Source organism: Martes martes, assembly GCF_963455335.1.
Source record: "Martes martes genome assembly, chromosome: 6".
In the NCBI taxonomy this organism is placed as follows: Eukaryota; Metazoa; Chordata; class Mammalia; order Carnivora; family Mustelidae; genus Martes; species Martes martes.
Genome location: NC_137893.1, coordinates 132,466,329 through 132,482,596, shown reverse-complemented (window position 1 = coordinate 132,482,596; position 16,268 = coordinate 132,466,329). Strand labels below are relative to the sequence as shown.

At 41.0% G+C, this 16,268-nt stretch overlaps 1 protein-coding gene across 1 annotated transcript; it reads right to left on the bottom strand.

Annotated features, from left to right (window-relative positions):
• Positions 1-1,388: 1,388 nt before the first annotated feature.
• On the bottom strand, positions 1,389-15,262 carry PAK1IP1 (PAK1 interacting protein 1). The gene is made up of 10 exons (XM_080807098.1): positions 14,985-15,262; positions 12,555-12,720; positions 9,411-9,531; positions 9,261-9,335; positions 8,696-8,748; positions 7,979-8,124; positions 7,787-7,884; positions 3,323-3,422; positions 2,117-2,240; positions 1,389-1,896 (listed from the first exon to the last, which is right to left on the bottom strand). The coding sequence occupies exons 1-10, from the start codon at positions 15,069-15,071 to the stop codon at positions 1,679-1,681; spliced, it is 1,188 nt and encodes a 395-aa protein (XP_080663224.1). The 5' UTR covers positions 15,072-15,262; the 3' UTR covers positions 1,389-1,678.
• Positions 15,263-16,268: the final 1,006 nt, after the last annotated feature.

The window sequence follows — 16,268 nt, the reverse complement described above, 5'->3', positions numbered from 1 at the left end:
AGGCTACAATACTCTGATTAACTACATGACATTCTGAAAAAGGCGAAAGTATGGAGGCAATGAAAAGATCAGTGATTATGAGAAGTCGGGTAGGGGAGAGATGAACAGGCAGAAAACAGGAGTTGTTTCAGGGCAGAGGAAGTAGTCTGTGGATCATATTAATACATCATTATGCCTTTCTCCCTACAGTGTACACACCAAGAGTGATGCCTAAGGTAAATTATGAACTTTGGGTGGTTATGATACACCGATGTACGTTCATCCTTGGTAAAAAGTGTACCACTCTTAGGAATGATGTTGATCATGGGGGCGGCTGGGCATGTGTAGAGGCAGGGGGCATACAGGACATCTCTGTGCATTCCTCTCAATTTTATTATAAACCTCAAACTGTTCTAAAAAATTATTAAACAAAAACATAACAAAAAACCCAAAACCATATTCATCTTTGCTGGTAGGCCTGAAGTTAACAAAGAGGTGGACTGACATGTTGGAACACAGCGTTTGGCTCATTGCCTAGGTGATTTCCTTCCTGTGAAGGGAGTGGCAATTCAGTGTCCAAGTGTCAGAGGTCTCATTTTGCAGGAGCAGGAGGGATTCCCTGTTGGCCTCAGGTATTCGGCAGCCGGTCAGCTAGTTCAAATCTACGAATCCTCTATTACTGTGTATTTTCAAACCACCCAAGAATCCACCGGAGGATACAGTAAGAGATGACAAGATTATAATGAACAGGCCGAATTTAAAACTACTTTTGCTAACTAAGTGAATTTTTTTTGTTGGCCTGAAACAGATGAAAAAAAAACCCTGGAAATGTCATTTTCTGACCCTTCAATTATCTTGTCATCCACAGCTTGGAAGCCAAGTAATTTAATGAGGTTTTGGTAATCTCCCTCTTAACTTTGTTATGCGCACAGCTCTAAGTTTAAACATATGCTTTATACATACATGTTTCATGTGTCCGTGATTTTTAAGCTTGTCTTAAATTGCCTCCTGGAATGAAAATTTTTTTATACTGATGTTACCAAAATGAACAAAATCTGCATTGAAATTACTAGAGCCATTTGAACAAGTCAAAGTAAGGCAGTTTTATCATATTTCCCCCATTTAGGAGGAAAACTTCAACTCTTACCCATCTATGGTAAAGAATGTGTTCAAAACTGTGTATATTTTAGGGGCGCCAGGGTGGCTCAGTCTGTTAAGTGTCTGCCTTTGGCTTTGGGTTGTGATCTCAGGGTCCTGGGATCAAGTCCCACGTTGGGCTCCCTGCTCATCGGGAAGCCTGCTTCTCCCTCTCCCTCTCCAGCTCTCCCTACTCGTGCTTGCTTGCTCTTTCTCTCAGGAGCATAAGTAAAATCTTAAAAAAAAAAAAAAAAAAAACCTGTGTATATTTTAAATTACAATATTTTGAAAAGATCTTTATTTGCTTTATACAACAGTAAAAATTAATGTATTACACATTAACATAGTATATATCACCATGATATATAATAAAATGTTGCCTACCAAAAATAGTTTTGCCCCTGTTAAAAATAAACACATAAAAGTGCTTGTTTTTTTTTTTCTTAAGCTGTACATTTTCTCCAAAAGAAGAAATTTCTAGCTTTTATTTGGGGGGTGGGGGAGTACATCTGAAAAAAATGATTCCATCTAAGAAGTTTTTCTCATAGGAGAAATGTGGGATTCACTGTTTCATTCGTATTTTCTTCTTTTTTCTCTTCTGTTTTTCCAACATTTCTACCATTTTCCTCTTCTTGGCTGACACCGGAGTATTTGCTTTTATTGGCTTATTACTGTCACCAGTTAAACCACATTTCTTTGAGTCAGGTATGGACTGCCTTTCTTCTTCCTGCATGACATCGCTGGCTTCCTTTTTGTTGATTTTGGACTGTTTTTTACTTACTAAAACACAAGAGACAGTACATTTAAAGACCACTTTTCCCTTCTTCAAATAAGCAAGGTTGACAATAAAGTGAAGTTACCCGGATATCTCCATTTCAACAATTCAAGAGCTAACAAATTTTCTAAAAATGTTTGACAATAAAGTAAAGTTACCCGGATCTCCTCCATTTCAACAATTCAAGAGCTAACAAATTTTCTAAAAATGTTGACTTTCACTTACCAGGAGAAGGCTCTGCAGCTGAAGGAAGGCTTTCTTGTGTGTCTGTCACTCTGTCTAGCCACACTCCAAGACATGTTAGCCTGGCATTAGTTTTTACTTCACAGAGTAAAGATGGAGGAACTTTCTAAAACAGAAGAAGAATTCATGATAATATAGGGGAATTTTCAATAATTTCTTTTTCCTTTATCAAGTGAACTTATTATTTTCTTGATTTTTTTTTTAAAGTAATTTCTATACCCAATGTGGGGCTTGAACTTACAACCCCAAGATCAAAAGTAGCATACTTTTCTGAGCCGGCCAGTCGGAATTTTAAGTTTTTTATTTAAAAGTTATAGTATTTTCTTGAGAATAAAACATGCTGCTTAGAAGAAATCTATTATCCTGATTCACATTTGGTTTGGCTGTGTCCTTCACAGAGCATGTTTCTGACTATTCAGAAACTGTAAATTCATTAAGGAAAAGGACCATGTCTTGTTCATTTCTAGGTTTTAACGGAGAACCCTGCACAGACACGCAACAAACTGCATTCACAGAATGTGTTTATAGGACAATCAAGAATAATAAGGGACGCCTGGGTGGCTCAGTTGGTTAAGCGGCTGCCTTCGGCTCAGGTCATGATCCCAGCGTCCTGGGATCGAGTCCCACATTGGGCTCCTTGCTCAGCATGGAGCCTGCTTCTCCCTCTGCCTCTGCCTGCCACTCTGTCTGCCTGTGCTCACTCTCTCTGACAAATAAATAAATAAATAAAATCTTAAAAAAAAAAAAAAGAATAATAAACCAAGGGGATCTGTAAGAGTGGACTACTAAAGGGAATTTAATTTTCCAATTACCTAGTTCAAAACTATTGTTAGTTCCATTATCAATAGGTAATTTTCAAATTTTTAGTAATGGTAGTATTTTTAACTAACAAAATCTTACAGAGATTATCGATATACAAACAAAAGAGAAAAAAGTAGCATTTCTCTGCCTACAAAAACAGGAGTTCTAGTACCCCACCAGCTCAGATTCACCAACGCTAACTGCCAAGGTAGCTCTCAAAGCCCAACTTTAAAACTATGACTATCAAATATGCATGGAAGAGACTAAGTTTCTTTAAAGATTTCTGCCCTGAAAATTATTCTGCCTCCCTTAATTCAAAGCAACACTGATAGTAAGACTTGCATTAAAGTGCATTTATACTGATTTATACTGTGTTAAGACACTGACCTTATCCTGCTTAAGCTTCCACATTTTGATGAAACCGTCACTCGAGGCTGTAACAATAACATGATGCTCTGGAACTTCAAAACTGAACATGTCTTTTACCCTAGAATAGAAATATGAACACCATAAAGGCTCCTTTCTCCCAGATAGTATGATATTGTCATAAAGCTTCTATGCACGTCTCTTGATTTTTCAGTATTCCAAGTGCTTCCAAACTGCATAAGGAACAGGACTAAAATCTAACTATGCTTCACATTCCCATGAGTCAGTGAGTCCTTTTCAGGGTCCAAATTCCAAGATAAAATGGACTGTCAACCACTATAACTGCTGCTGTTCAACATAGTAATAGAAGTCCTAGCCTCAGCAATCAGACAACAAAAAGAAATAAAGGCATCCGAATTGGCAAAGAAATCAAATTCTCACTCTTGGCAGAGGACATGATACTCTATGTAGAAAACCCAAAAGACTCCACCCCAAATCACTAGAACACACAGAAATTCAGCAAAGTGGCAGGATATAAAATCAATGCACAGAAATCAGTTGCATTCCTATACACTAACAATGAGACAGAAAAAAAGAGAAATTAAGGAGCCAATCCCATTTACAATTGCACCTAAAACCATAAGACAACTAGGGATGGACCTAACCAGAGGCAAAGGATCTGTACTCAGAAAACTAATGGAAAGAAATAGAGGAAGACGAAGAAATAGAAAAATGTTCCATGCTCAAAGACTGGTACAACAAAACGTTGCTAAAATGTCTATGCAACCTAGAGGCACCTCGGTGGCTCAGTCGGTTAAGTGTCTGCCTTCAGCTCAGGTCATGACCCAGGGTCCTGAGATAGAGCCCCACATCAGGCTCCTTGCTCTGTGGGGAGCCTGCTTCTCCCTCTCCCTCTGCCTACTGTTTACCCTGCTTGTGAGCATTCTGTCAAAGTAAAATCTTAAAAAACAACAACAACAACAACAAAACTCTATGCTACCTAGAGCAATCTATACATTCAGTGCAATCCCTATCAAAATACCATCAGCATTTTTCACAGAGCTGGAATAATCCTAAAATGTGTATGGACCCAGAAAAGACCCCAACTAGCCAAAGGAATGTTGAAAAAGAAAACCAAAGCTGGTACCATCACAATCCTGGACTTTAAGCTCTATTACAAAGCTGTCATCATCAAGACTATATGGTACTCCCATAAAAATAGACATACAGATCAATGGAATACAACACAAAACACCAAATTGGACCCTCAACTCTATGGTCAACTAATCTTTGACAAAGCAGGAAAGAGTATCAATGGAAAAAAGTTTCTTCAACAAATGGTGTTGGGAAAACTGAAGAGCCACATGAAAAATAAAACTGGACCATTTCCTTAACACCATACACAAAAATAGACTCAAAATGGATGGAAGACCTAAATATGAGAAAGGAATCCATAAAATCCTAGAGGAGAACACAGGCAGCAACCTCTTCGACCTTGACGGCAGCAACTTCTTGCTAGATAGGTCTCCAAAGGCAAGGGGAACAAAGGCAAAAATAAACTATTGGGACTTCATCAAGATCAAAAGCTTTAGCACAGCAAAGGAAATAGTCAACAAAACCAAAAGACAACAGACAGAATGGAAAAAGATATTTGTAAATGACAAATCACATAAAGGGCTAGTATCCAAATCTATTAGGAACTTATCAAACTCAACACCAAGGAACAAATAATCCAATCAAGAAATGGGCAGAAGACCTGAACAGACATTTCTCCAAAGACTTCCAAACGGCCAACTGATGCACGAAGAAATGCTCCACATCACTTGTCACCAGGGAAATACAAATCAAAACCACAATGCAGTACCATCTCAAACCAGTCAGAATCGCTAAAATTAACAAGTCAGGAAATGACAGACGTGGGAATGCAAGCTGGTGCAGCCGCTCTGGAAAACATTATGGAGGTTCCTCAAAAAGCTGAAAACAGAGCTACCCTACAATCCAGCAATTGCACTACTGGGTATTTAACCCAAAGATACAAGCGTAGTGATCTGAAGGGGCACGTGCACCCCAATGTTTATAGCAGCAATATCCACAACAGCCAAACTATGGAAAAAGCCCAGATGTCTATCCACAGAGGAATGGATAAAGAACATGTGGTATATATACAATGGCATATTACACGGCCATTAAAAAAAAACCAAAACAATGAAATCTTATCATTTGCAATGACATGGCTGGAACTAGACGATATTTGCTAAGCAAAATAAATCAATCAGAGAAAGACAACTATGATATGATCTCACTCATATGTGGAATTTAAGAAACAAAACAGGATTATAGGGGAAGAGAGGAAAAAATAAAACAAGACGAACCAGAGGGGAAGACAAACCATAAGAGACTCTTATGCATAGGAAACAAATGGGGTAACTATGTAATGGACATTAAGGAGTTTATGTGATGAAATGAGTGCTGGGTATTATATAAGACTGATGAATCACAGGCCTGTACCTCTGAAACCAGTAACACATTGTATGTTGATTAATTGAATTTAAATTTAAAAATGTTTTAAAAAGAGTCAACAGGATGATCATAACTATAATTATGTTATCATAAAGGAAATAAAGATATTTAAGTCCCTAACCTCAAGAGTCTCCAAGTTCAGGATGAAGAGACAAGTAGGACAAGAGAGATGAACATGGCTTCCTCTTACATATCCATTTCTTCCACCTCCAGTGCCATCAACCCTCATCCAAGCTACTGCCATTGTTCTTCTGGACCACTGGGTAGCCTAACTGGCTAAAATCATGAATCAAATCATGTTACTCCCAGGTTTAAAATCCTACAAAACTAGGATCCTTTTAAAAATAACACAGGGCGGGATGCCTGGGTGGCTTAGTCGTTAAGCCTCTGCCCTCGGCTCAGGTCATGATCCCAGGGTCCTGGGATCATTCTCCGCATTGGGCTCCCTGCTCGGTAGGAAGCCTGCTTCTCCCTCTCCCACTCCCCCTGCTTGTGTTCCCTCTCTCACAGTGTCTCTGTCAAATAAATAAAATCTTTAAACAAACAAACAAACAAAAAACACAGGACAGGAGAAAGGGGCTGGGGACATTTATATAAAAAGCAAGTCTGGCCATAAACGGACAACTGCTGAAGCTGGGTGGTGGGTCTATGGGGGTCACTTCCTTAAACTGGTTTGTCTGTCTTTAAATTTTTCCATAGTAAGAAATAAACAAAACAAAATCCACAAAGGCCCTTGGTATAAAATCTAAACTCCTCACCTGTTTACAAGGCCATGCAGCATTTGGCTCACTCTGATCTAGTCACAAAGCTCTTTCATCTGTTGCTACAATACGCCCAGCTCTTTCCCTCCTCAGGCACACCATGCCTTCGGTTCTCTCCTCCCTTGGGAAACAGCTCTCTTCACCTGTGAAGTCCTACCCTCTCCCTTCCCCGATCATACAAATTACTGCTAATATTCTTAAGGCACACCTTTCTGTTTCCTTCCTGTTATAATTATCTGTGTACTTGTTTATCATCTGCTGCTCCACTATAAGAAACAGAAATACAAGCCCTTGTCTTTTTTGTTCATCATTTAAAAACTTAGTTCAGCTCTAAATGGATGCTCACGAATACCTGTTAAATGAACGGACGAACGGCAAAATACGTGAAGGGTTGCCTTAAGTGTTCTAGTGTTAACAGTACATTCGAAATGGCCTTGAATGAACACTTCCCAATGCAGGGAAAAACCAGGGCCTGTACACTGACTGCAGTGTTCAGAGTATTCAAAAAGAGTTATTTAGAAAAATAAAAACTAGAACTTATTTAAGACACAGAAGAACACACAAATGAAACATGTTACATTATGACTGCACATTATCACCTTTTCTAAAACAGTAGAAAAAGCAGAGGCAGACAGAACTGGGTTTGGGTCCCAGGTCCCTCACCTAACAGTGGGGTAATCTTGGCCAAGCCACTTAGCTGTTTACTCTGAGAATCAGTGTCTCCCCCCAGAAATACAGTGAGCAGTAACAGGTTAAGAAAGACCAGCACGAAACAGAAGTCAGTACTGTCACATATTTCTCCTGTGGGAAAAACAACTAGTGTACAAAGGGGGAAGAAATAGACAAGGGGAACAGAGTAAAAGGACAAGAGAGGTCCTGGCAAAGCTCAACTGCTTGATTTCTTTGTTCCTCTTCAGATTTGGTTGATTTCAGGCCCCAAGTTTAATAATATTAGTGGGAAAAGATCTTGCGTGATCAATAGTCCTGGTGCCAACTTCCCCACTTTTGCATTACTTAATACCAAGAAGACATTTCCACCATCCTCTCACACACCAGAAATCATATATATGTAGAAAGTCTATCTCCATATTTGTTCATGAGGAAACATGTACCCTGCTTTATAAAACTACTACACATGTAACATTTATTGAAGACTCTACACATACATACACATAGAGACTAGCAAAAAAAAAAAAAAAAATACCTGTTTTCGTGAGCTTTAAACTCACAGAGGCACATTAGTGAATCACAGTCAAAAAACCTTACGACTTCTTCATCTCCAGCCACTGCAAGGACAGACTCCTAGCAGAGAGAAAAAGAATATCCAGAATGTCATCACCAATTCCAACCATCACCACAAACACGGAGATGCCACCACTGATTTCTGAACACTTACTGAAAGAAACGTAACAGAAGATATCCTCTTTTCATTTGTGATGGTGCCACTAACAGATGCAGTGTCAAGCTGATATACATCTATTTTATTCAGTATGACGACTATGTATTTCTCTCCTCTTGGGGACCATTCCACTATGTGAGCATCTGTAAGTTAAAAACACAAAGCTTTTTGATTTCATAAACAAAAAATGAAATGATCAGAGTAGTAATAAAAAGAGCAAATAGTTGCACTGTGCATTTTCCCGTCCAATATCCTATTTAATCTTCACAATGAACTTCTGGTATATATTTTGCAAGTTAAGTTTTAGAAAATGAGCTGGATTCAAAAGAATCATTAAGTCATAGAACTGGTAGGTGACAGTCATGATAAGAATTCCATCTACAATGGGAAAGGAATGGGGGGGGCACCTGGGTGGCTTAGTTGGTTAAACATCTGCCTTCAGCTCAGGTCATGATCTGGGGGGTCTTGGGATCGAGTCCCATATTGGGCTCCCTGATCAGTGGGGAGCCTGCTTCCCCCGCTCCCTCTGCCTGCCACTCCCCCTGCTTGTGCTCTCTCAAATAAATACATACTCTTAAAATGGGAAAAGAAAATAACCTAAAGCATTGCCCTAGGAGATAACCACCATCATGAAGGGAAATAAAGGTGTATATGAAAATATATATTATCATATTCTATGAAGTTATAAAAAACATTCCAAATTAAAGTACTCACTTTGTTTTATATTTTTTATGAATGCTGATCTGCCTTCCACAAGATTCCACGTTCTGTAAAAAAGGAAGCTCACTTACGGCATGATCACTTTTACTAGGTGTAAAGGGAAACATGATGAAGACCTACTCAAACGACAATTTACTACATAGGCAGCTAGTTAGTTCAGCAACACTGAAATATATACTATCAAGCAAGATTAACTCATCCATTCCCAGACCCCTTTCATATATTTAAAATGTTTAATATATTTTCCAAATATTTCACCTCCTAAAACATTTGTTTTTAGGACCCCTGTCCTCTTCATTTCACAGCTTGCAATGACTGGGATGTACAGTGTACATGTGAACACGGAGCTTGTCATTTTCTCTCTCCCATTGTGAAAAGGTTCACTAGCTTTGCACCTTTTCTTGTACTGCATTACCTTTCAATAGCTTATAGCCATGAGATGAGACAAAAAAATGAGTCTAAGTATTGGACTAAAATATATCCTAATGGTAGCTTCCTGCTGTCCCTGGACAACAAAGACCACAACTTAGAAAAGATGCTCTCGGCATTAACGACTTACCTTAACGTCTTATCCGTACCCACAGACAGGGCCAACTTGCCAGACGGGTGAATAGAAAGGAAGGTCACATGTCCTCTAAAAGGAAACCAACAGTTAGTCCCCAACGTGACTGGCTGCTAGGGACCACCAATGGGAAAGGGCCAGACTCACTTGTGAGCTTTAATGGACTTTAGGCACTCCCACTTCTTTGCATCCCACACACAAATGAGTCCATCTTCTCCCCCACTGATTAAGTGCCTGTTGCCATAGAATTTCAGGCAAGTTATTGTGCCTGTGGAAAAACCAAGAAAGGCAAACTTAATAGTCATTTTGAATGCAAACTCCATTTCTGGTTTGAAAGTAAGTAAACATCTAATGTCTTAGTATTACTGAAATATACCTTAATGTCTTAGGTGAAGAGATCCTTTTTTTTTTTTTTTTAAATATATAAGAACATACAGTTTCAAGGCTATGCAAATATTTTCAGCAGAATTTCTCTAGTTGTAGACACAGCAAATCAGTTCACTTTCTGGCTCTCTATCTCCACAATCATAAATTTAGGAGATGGTTGGCGAGGACTGTTTGATCAGAAGTCAAACAAAACCAACTAGTAAACCAGCTAATCTGGGGATAAAACCAAGATGTACAACCATATGACTTCTACTTTCGAAACAGTGAGTTAGTGACCTAATCATCCACAGTCCAATTACTATCCCTCCAGACCTGCTTTTGATTTGTACATAGTTCTCATTCACTGTCATAAGAATTTATTAGAGGGGCGCTGGCTGGCTCAGTTGGTAGAGCATATGACTCTTGATCTTGGGGTTCTGAGTTTGAGCCCCACATTGGGTGTAGAGATTAGTTAAAAATTTTTAAAAATTTTAATTTAAAAAAATTTTTAATCTTTAAAAAAGAATTTACTAGAACCATTTTATAAACTGTTCCACCATTCAACTATGCCCTCTGTAATCTCCCATATGTGGTTCACAAATTTTCCTTTATCTTTTCAACTTTACAACACACTCCACTCCCCTCTGCCCAGACTAAAGCCTGCATCTCCCATGAATTTCTCCTACAGCCCTTGGAACTGGAAGACATACGTATTCACTGTCCTCAAATATTAACCTCGCTGTAAGGATGAGGTGATAGAAGAAGCCAGCATTCTTTTAACTCCCCAAAGCAATGCACACCATTATACATTTTTCCTCAAGTCAAATTCCCTATCCTCTGAAGCCTGTCACCCAACTTAACTGCCCTATAGCTTAGTGGTCAACAGACTGTTGCCTGTAAGCCACACCTGGCTGGTGGCCTGTTTTCATAAATGCAGTTTTACTGAAACACAGACTCACTTGTTCAGTTCCAAAATGTCTATGGCTCTTTTTACACTGCAAAAGCAGAGCCAAATAATCAAAACTGAAAACACAGACACAAAGCCCAAATATTTACTTTTTTGTCTTTTTCAGAATAAGGGTATGAACCCTGGGGTCACTGTTGTTCATCTGCCACATCCTACTCAACCCTTTATGTTGTCCTTTATATTGAAAGAGTCAAAGATCTCTGATGAATAATTTTGCACCCCTCCACCCCAAAAAGCACTAATAATATATGGGATTACATACAACTTTATCAAAGCGGGAGTCTTTAGCCATCTTTGCCCTTGTTTTCCTCTTTTCTATTATCCTATTTCCTGCTTTGGAAAAGAGCTGTTCTATTACCAACTATTAGAAAAACAGGAGTTGGGGGCGCCTGGGGAGCTCAGTCGGTTAAGCATCTGCCTTCGGCTCAGGTCACGATCTCAGGATCCTGGGATGGAGCCCTGCATTGGGCTCCCCACCCACAGGGGAGTCTGTTTCTCCCTTTCCCTCTGCCTCTCCCCCACCTCATGTGCTAATAAATAAATAAAAATATTTGAAAAATCCAAACAAACAGGAGTTACGCAAAGAATGAAAGAAATCAGGAACCATACTTCATCCCCATCCAAACACCTTCTCAGTCACTCCTTTTCCTGTTGGGGAACACCTGAACCAGTGCCTTTAGGCAGACCAGACTTACTTTACTTATTTCTTCCATGCCCAAGGGACAGAGAAACTTTTTGTGTGAACTGGGATCAGGAGACAGAATGGAAAAGGAACGTATGTTGAATTCACTCAAAGCCTAGCTTCTGTTGAAAAGGAGAATGCGGGTGCCTGGGTGGCTCAGTGCGTTAAGCCTCTGCCATCAGCTCAGGTCATGATCTCAGGGTGCTGGGATCAAGGCCTGCATCGGGCTCTCTGCTCAGCAGGGAGACTGCTTCCCACTCTCTCTCTGCCTGCCTCTCTGCCTACTTGTGACCTCTCTCTCTCTGTCCAAAAAAAAAAAATCTTCAAAAAGGAGAATGCTTGTCAAAGTTGCAAAGGCCCTAAAAAAAGACACTGACCACTCCAAATATACTGCTAGAACCAATGCATGGTGGCCTCATCTGCCTTTAATTGCAGGAAACCAACATCCTTAGCAGAGTATCCCTAGTAAAATACAATAAAAACACCATAATGTTCAATACTGGAAAAAAAAAAAACAAAGAACACACACACACCTATTCAGTCTCCCTACTCACTGATCTACCACCAACCTGAACAACTTCACCATCACTGTGGAAAACCCAGGCATGACTCGAACTTGAAAATCAATCCCTAACCTCTTCTCAAGGACCACCCAGGACCTGGCCAGTCTACTTCTCCAGTCATCCCTCCCTCTGTTTTAACCTTCTCATAATATTGATTTGCTTACAGTTCCCCAGGCACACAGCGGTTAAAAACATGGGCTCTAGACCTAGGTGTGAGTTCTTGTTCCCTTGTTTTATAACCATGGGCAAGTCAAGTCAACATCCTTGAATCTCGGTTTTCTCTTCTATGAACAGAAGGTACAACTGTAGCTTCTTGGCGCATTGCTGGGCACGTGATACTCTCTCAATAAAGTCAGCTATGAACACCAGTCTGCTTTCGCGCTCCTCATGCTTCTGCTCTGTCTGGAACGCCCTTTCTCCTGCCTGGCTAACTGGTACTTCTCTTTTAAGACAATTCAGTCAGATGTCATTTTGGGGAAGTTTTCAGTGAAAAGTTGCTTCCTCCCACTTCCCCCAGTGTGAGCGAAGTGCCTCCCCTCTGTCTCCCAATATGGACTGTGAGAATTTAAGGATTAAAAAAAACCACCTTTTTCTCATTTCTGTATTTCCTAGCACAGAACCTGCTACAAAATAGACACCTAATGAGTTCTTCAACTGAAGTCAAACTGTAAAGTAATGATACCTTAACATATTAGAGGATATAATTTTCTCACCATTGTGATGCACCAGAGCCCCATGGTCTATCTTCTTCTTCATGTCATATATGTGAATTGTTTCATCTTTGCTCCCAGTGACTACAAAACGACTATTTACAGCCACTGCTGACAAGGAGGCAGTGTGGGCATGGTGAGTGAAGTCAGCCACAGAAGTCCATTTTTGCTGGAGAGTTAAATACACAACGTTACAATCGTATCATAGTTCTCTAGAAACACGTAACAATCGTATCATAGTTCTCTAGAAACACGTAAGTGGTTCCACAATTCATGAAAACTACCAGTAGATACTTATGAACAGGGAAAAAATATGCAATGATAGTAGATTAAGAAAAACAAAGAACCTGAGAAATAAAGCAGGCAGCAGGAAATGGGAGGGCAATGATGGGTATCATGACTCCAAGGCAATTATGGAGACCAGACTACTTTAGGTCCTATCCAAATCCTTAACTGCTTATATATTTACTTAAATGTGAGACTTGCATACCATTCATTCATTCAAATACTAAAAGATTACTGTGTGCTTGGCATCAGTGTAGACAGTTGATATAGAGCAGTGAAAAAAGAAAGTCCTTACTCTAATAGAACTGCCTTCCCGGTGGGAGAGACAAACAGTAAACAAATATGACGTCGCATGGGAATGAGTATAATGACAAGTCTTATAAAGAAAAATAAACAGGGGGGCGCCTGGGTGGCTCAGTGGGTTAAAGCCTCTGCCTTCGGCTCAGGTCGTGATCCCAGCGTCCTGGGATCGAGCCCCGCATCGGGCTCTCTGCTCAGCAGGGAGCCTGCTTCCTCCCTTCTCTCTCTGCCTGCCTCTCTGCCTACTTGTGATCTGTCTGTCAAATAAATAAATAAAGTCTTTAAAAAAAAAAAAAGAAAGAAAAATAAACAGGATAAAGAGTATGTTTCCTTCCATTAGTACCAATATAAGTGATTAGCATGACCAATGATTAGGTCTCAAGAACGCTATGCTTATTGAAGTGCAAATTTTGGATTGAATAAGTGAGACTGGTTGAGTGCAAAGAATGACTGACAGCTGAATGCACATATACACTTCAAACTGAAGGAGATGCATCAAAAGTATTAGCAAAGCAAACCAAAGAAGAAGAAAAAAACCCATCAGACCTCTCTAAACACACTTAAGAAGGGTTACTACAAAGTAATTTCTAAAGAACTACAGCAACAGACATTGCTTCCATCAACTAGGATCAAGGGAGCCTCCTTGAGTAATGGCACAATATTCCTGTGGGGGTGCTACAGCCATAAATCAAAAACAACCTTTGCTTGTGCATATTATAGAAGGAATGTTGATTATCTGAGCTATTGTCTGTCTAGGTTTAGCAGCAGTAGTGGACAGTGTAAGAGCTTTGTGTTTCAGAGACACCTGGGGACTTGAGTCCCAGGTCTCCCGATTATTAGCTGTGTGGCCTTGAGCAGGTCACACAACAGATCTCAACTTCAGGTTCCTCATCTATAAAACAGGGATAACTCAGGAGGTTGCTGTGCAGACTACTATGTGTCTGAAACAAAGGAGCAACTTTTTTACAACGAGTAACACAATAGCATCATCTTTAAGCACACAAGAGATGTCACCTTTCAGCCAAAAGCAGATTAATAACCAGGTAGAAACAAAATAAATGAAAGTAATTAGTCAAGTTATATACTTCCAGTTTTCTGGTTCATTCAAGACTGACACCTTGACTTCATAAATTAGTATTGTCTAATAAATACTTAGATTTGCTTAGGAAAAATATTACTGGCTTAAAAGTTAAAAGATCTTATTTCTAGTCCTGGATATGTCCTAACTGCTTGTTTCACTAATGACAATTTACTTGACCTTTTTTCTCACACATCTACTGAAAATACTTATATTTTGTTGTCATTTTCTCCATGCATTTGTCTCCTCTGCTCTTATGTTTGCAAGCTGGATCCATTCCTTTGGCTTCTTTGTACCTCCACTGCCCATTAATGGCGCCATGGTAAAAGGTCCAAAAGTACTGAATGAATCGGGACACTTTTTTTTTTTTTTTTAATCAATGAAGGGTTTATCCTGACCTGCTCTAATATTTAGTAAAATTCCAAGACAAAACTCAGCAAAAGGGCGAACTGTTCTTCCATTAAATCCTGAGCACCTAAAACTGGCTGTCAACTCACGGGAGCGAGGCTTAAATCCATAACCTATGACTCATTGGCCTGTTGGCTGGAATGCCAGCTTCCTTCTTGTACCATGCTCAGAATGTCTACTAAAACCAACAGACATGATCTCGTTTTATGAAACCCCTACTCGATGTTTTAAAAACTAGATTACACACTTGAGTTTGATTCATCCATTAATCCCTAAGAGATCAATGCGTTTACTTACCTCTGATGATGTGCCTACCTCCACCGTGAGGGAACCCTACCAGACTTACCCGCGCACCTTCTTACCTCTTCGGGGTCGCCGCCTGTATCCGGCTCCGGGTGTACTGCGAACCCAAAAAGGACCTGTTCGTAGCAACCAGCCACCAGCTCCATTCGGCAGCGCACGTGCCTCTTCCAGGAGCCCCGCTCAGCTGAGAGTGACGAAAGCGGATGCCATGGGCAGTAGGGTCCTTCCTGAGTCGGCGCTCAAATTACGTCACGATCTCAGGCTGCCTTTGGGGCGCCTGCCTCCCTGGAAACGGTTTCAGCGCTTGAAAATCACGCGGAGCTTCCAGGAGGAGAATAAAGAAGGACGCCACATGAGGAAGTTCTCGTGACGAGGAGAAAAAAAGTTAGGGACAAGCAGGCATATCCTAGGTGGCTGCGAGCTAGGCAAGTCTCAGGGGAGTAGGGCGGGACATCCTCTGCGGAAGCCCCTCATTTCCGTAACGTCACGGAGGAGGCGGGGTCTCTTCCAGTCTGGGCGGGGCTTCTCGCTGTGGCCCGGTGTTAGTGTGGAGGCGCCTCACGTGTGGGTTGTGAGACCCGGGTCAGGAACTGGGTTTCCTTTTTTCGCCGGAAGCACAAACGAGCCTTTCTCACGTTCTCTCGTAATAGGGCAAAGAGGGGGTGGCGTTCAGGGCTAGCGGTTTCTAGAGCAGACCGCGAAGTCAGCCCTGGAGCTCCGCTTGGTGCGCTTCTGTCTGCGCGCCGGGATAATCCCGCCTTGCGCCCCTTTCCTTCCCGCTGGATTCGCCAGTCTGATTTTGGGGTCCCAGCGGCCAGCGTTGCCGCACACCCCTGCCTGGGAGGGAGGAGGACGCTTTACCTGAAAGGTGCAAAGACGGACTGATGGAGGAAGCGCGCAGTCAATCCTACGTGAACTTTCCAGAAGAAAATCTCCCATTTCACTTTCCATCACCTCCCGGTTCAGGCGCAAAAGCAAACATTCGTGAAACCAAAGACTGCCTTGATTGACATTTTAGGTTTTCATAAAGTGTGGAGATTCGGAGTCTGTTAGAAATGGCAGCTTTGCACAAACCTAATGGGAAAAAATCTGACGTCATAATTTGTCCCTTAAATGCCACAGCAGGTGAATTTGACAAGCCGGAGGTAGATGGCATCTGTCAGTGTCAGTTCCTCAACCCCCGTTTGGCGCTGATCTGTAGCACTTTGACCCTTTTGTCTTTCAAGAATATTTGTTCTCGGGGCGCCTGGGTGGCTCAGTGGGTTAAAGCCTCTGCCTTCGGCTCAGGTCATGATCCCAGGGTCCTGGGAACTAGTCCCAGATCGGGCTCCCTGCTCGGCGGG